Below are 2,586 nucleotides of genomic sequence, written 5' to 3'. Positions count from 1 at the left end.
AAGAAAAACATCTTCACACGTTGTGGCACCCCGAGAGCTATATTCAGTGATGGTGGAACCCATTTTTGCAATAGAGCATTCGCACGGTTGTTGGAAAAGTATGGAGTTCGCCATAAGGTGACCACCCCTAAGTTGAAGTGTCAAATTGGGAAATCAAAAGTGTCCTAACCAAGACAGTGAATGCGATAAGGACTGATTGGGCGAAGAAGATGGATGATGCATTATGGGCGTACCGTACAACATTTAAAACTCCAATTGGTATGTCACCATACAAGTTGGTGTTTGGAAAAGCATGCCATCTTCCGGTGGAGCTTGAGCATAAAGCCTTATGGGCACTGCGGAAGTTGAATTTGGATATGAAAACTGCAGGCACAAGCAAAGTTACAGAGTTGCATGAACTCGAGGAATTCCGGTTCCAAGCATTTGAGAGTGCAAGATTATACAAAGAAAAGATGAAGATGATGCATGATAAGCACATTGTACATCAGAATTTCAAATCCGGAGATCTAGTGTTGTTATACAACTCAAGATTAAGATTGTTTCCGGGTAAGCTAAAATCTAGATGGTCAGGACCATTTATAGTTGTGCAAGTATTCTCCAGTGGAGCAGTAGAAATTGAGCCTGAAGATGGAACGAATAAGTTTAAAGTGAATGGCCGAAGGTTAAAACACTACCTTGGAATGATTGAAGAAAAAGGGGATAAAGATGTGATGTACTTGGAAGATCCCTAATATGTGAGCAAAGTGTAATCCTAAAAGCCTGTGTCGTGCCGCGACGTTAAATCAGGCGCTTCCTGGGAGGCAACTCATGGTCTTTTTGAAAATCGTCATGCCGCGACGTTAAATTAAGCTCTTGTTGGGAGGCCACCCAAAGTTTGTGATTTCATTCTTTTTTCTTTTTTTTTTGATTTTGATTTTGATTTTTGGGGTGTATGACATGTTTGCAAGTGTTGCAGGTATATAAAAAATGTGCAAGGAAGCATCGCTCAAAAAGAAAAGATAAAAAATATGCGGCTGAGCGTGCCAAGTCTAGCACATTGCACGAATGTTGGCACGCTAACAATGGTACCAACTTCACAAAACAGTGAAGTACAGGGAATTGCACTAGACCTGGCACGCTCCCAGAAAAGTTACATTAATAAAATTTAAAAAAAAAGGAACAAGGGAACTGAGTATAACCCAACTCCCCGCCCCTCTTGCCACCACCAAAACCCCTCCCCTCCTCGTCGGCCAGCCGGTAAAAAACGTTCCCCCCCACCCCATAATTTTTTTTCTTTCCTCTCTTTATTCTCCTTCCCCTATTACACCCTCTTAGGTTAGTTTTATTTTCCTCTAGTCTTCTTTTCTCTCTCTTTTTTTTTCTGTGTTGTTTCTCTTTGTTGTATTTCGAATTTGGGGGCATTCTAACTTGCTATTGGTTGATTGTTGCTCATAGTGAGGTGGGTAACTATAATTCCCACCACCTCACTCTAATTGGGAGGGTTTTTAACTACAATTTGAACTACAAATAGCTTGGGAAGAGTAGGCACATCACATGTTCGATGAATTGCCCGAATGAATTGTTATGATAGGTTTAGCAAAGTCTGAGTAGCGAATCTAAATCTAACGGCGACATAAGCATATTTTGAGTGTGGGGTGGCTGTTTAGAGGTCGTTGGACTGAAATTCTTTTCGCTTTGAGCGAATGTACAACCACAGCCGACTTAGGCACAAGTCTTGCGCGACTCGTGCATCGCTGTTGCCCACTTGCTTTCCATTGTGATAACTAATATTTGAATAGATTCTAGTGTTTTCTAGTAGTGGCTCGTGACTCGTTTGCAAGTGTATGTTCAAGCGTGCAGTATAAGGTGCGATGCACGCAACTTTGCTTTGAACTTGCAAGCCTAGCTAATCTAGTTTGGTGATTCTTTTGCAGGTACTATGACTACTTCTAAGAAACCTACCCGTAGCTACGGCGCAGGAGGACATGGAAAACCTATTCTGAAAAAGCTGCAGAATGAGGCACGCACGAAGAATGTGCATGACAGAGCTGTGCCGGAGAATGTTGCGGTGGTATCTGAGGCCACCACAGTGCATATGGAGCCGCATGCCCCACCACCACTGAGGGCTCAGTGAGCATGACAATCTAGGCCTAGACAGGTCCCTTTTCAAGTTAGGGAAGGCAATTCACAACCACAACATGCTAAGAAGCGTAAGAGGACAGAGGTTCAAGGAAAAGGGAAAGCAAAGAAAGTAGTTGACTCCAGCTCCGAGGACGATGATTTTGAGGAGGATGATGAGTTCGAGGACGAGGTCCAGCCACCAAAAAGGGAAGGAGGAGTTGCCCGAATATTGTGACTGATATTGAAAAGAGAGGATCGACGTGCTTTGATCAAGGGCCTAAAGGTGATGCCAACCTGACACTTGAGCGGGAAATATATGCAAATTGGAATCCGAAACGAGGTGATGACATGGTTTGGGTCTGTGGACAGATGGTAGGTATTTGTGCAGCTGCTATCAACAGATACTACTGCGTTCGCCCACAATTTGTGTCTAAGTACTTGAGGAACGCACAGAAGCCAAACATTAACCACATGCTTGCTATTCTA

The 2,586-nt window shown here is 43.3% G+C and overlaps 1 protein-coding gene across 1 annotated transcript; it reads left to right on the top strand.

Annotated features, from left to right (window-relative positions):
• The first annotated feature begins 209 nt into the window (after positions 1 to 209).
• Positions 210 to 731, top strand: LOC109220431. Its single transcript, XM_019384904.1, has 2 exons — positions 210 to 258; positions 370 to 731. The coding sequence occupies exons 1-2, from the start codon at positions 210 to 212 to the stop codon at positions 729 to 731; spliced, it is 411 nt and encodes a 136-aa protein (XP_019240449.1).
• The last annotated feature ends 1,855 nt before the right edge of the window (positions 732 to 2,586 follow it).

The sequence above is a fragment of the Nicotiana attenuata genome, unplaced genomic scaffold (genome assembly GCF_001879085.1).
Source record: "Nicotiana attenuata strain UT unplaced genomic scaffold, NIATTr2, whole genome shotgun sequence".
Taxonomy (NCBI): domain Eukaryota; kingdom Viridiplantae; phylum Streptophyta; class Magnoliopsida; order Solanales; family Solanaceae; genus Nicotiana; species Nicotiana attenuata.
This window is presented reverse-complemented; position numbering and strand designations above follow the sequence as displayed.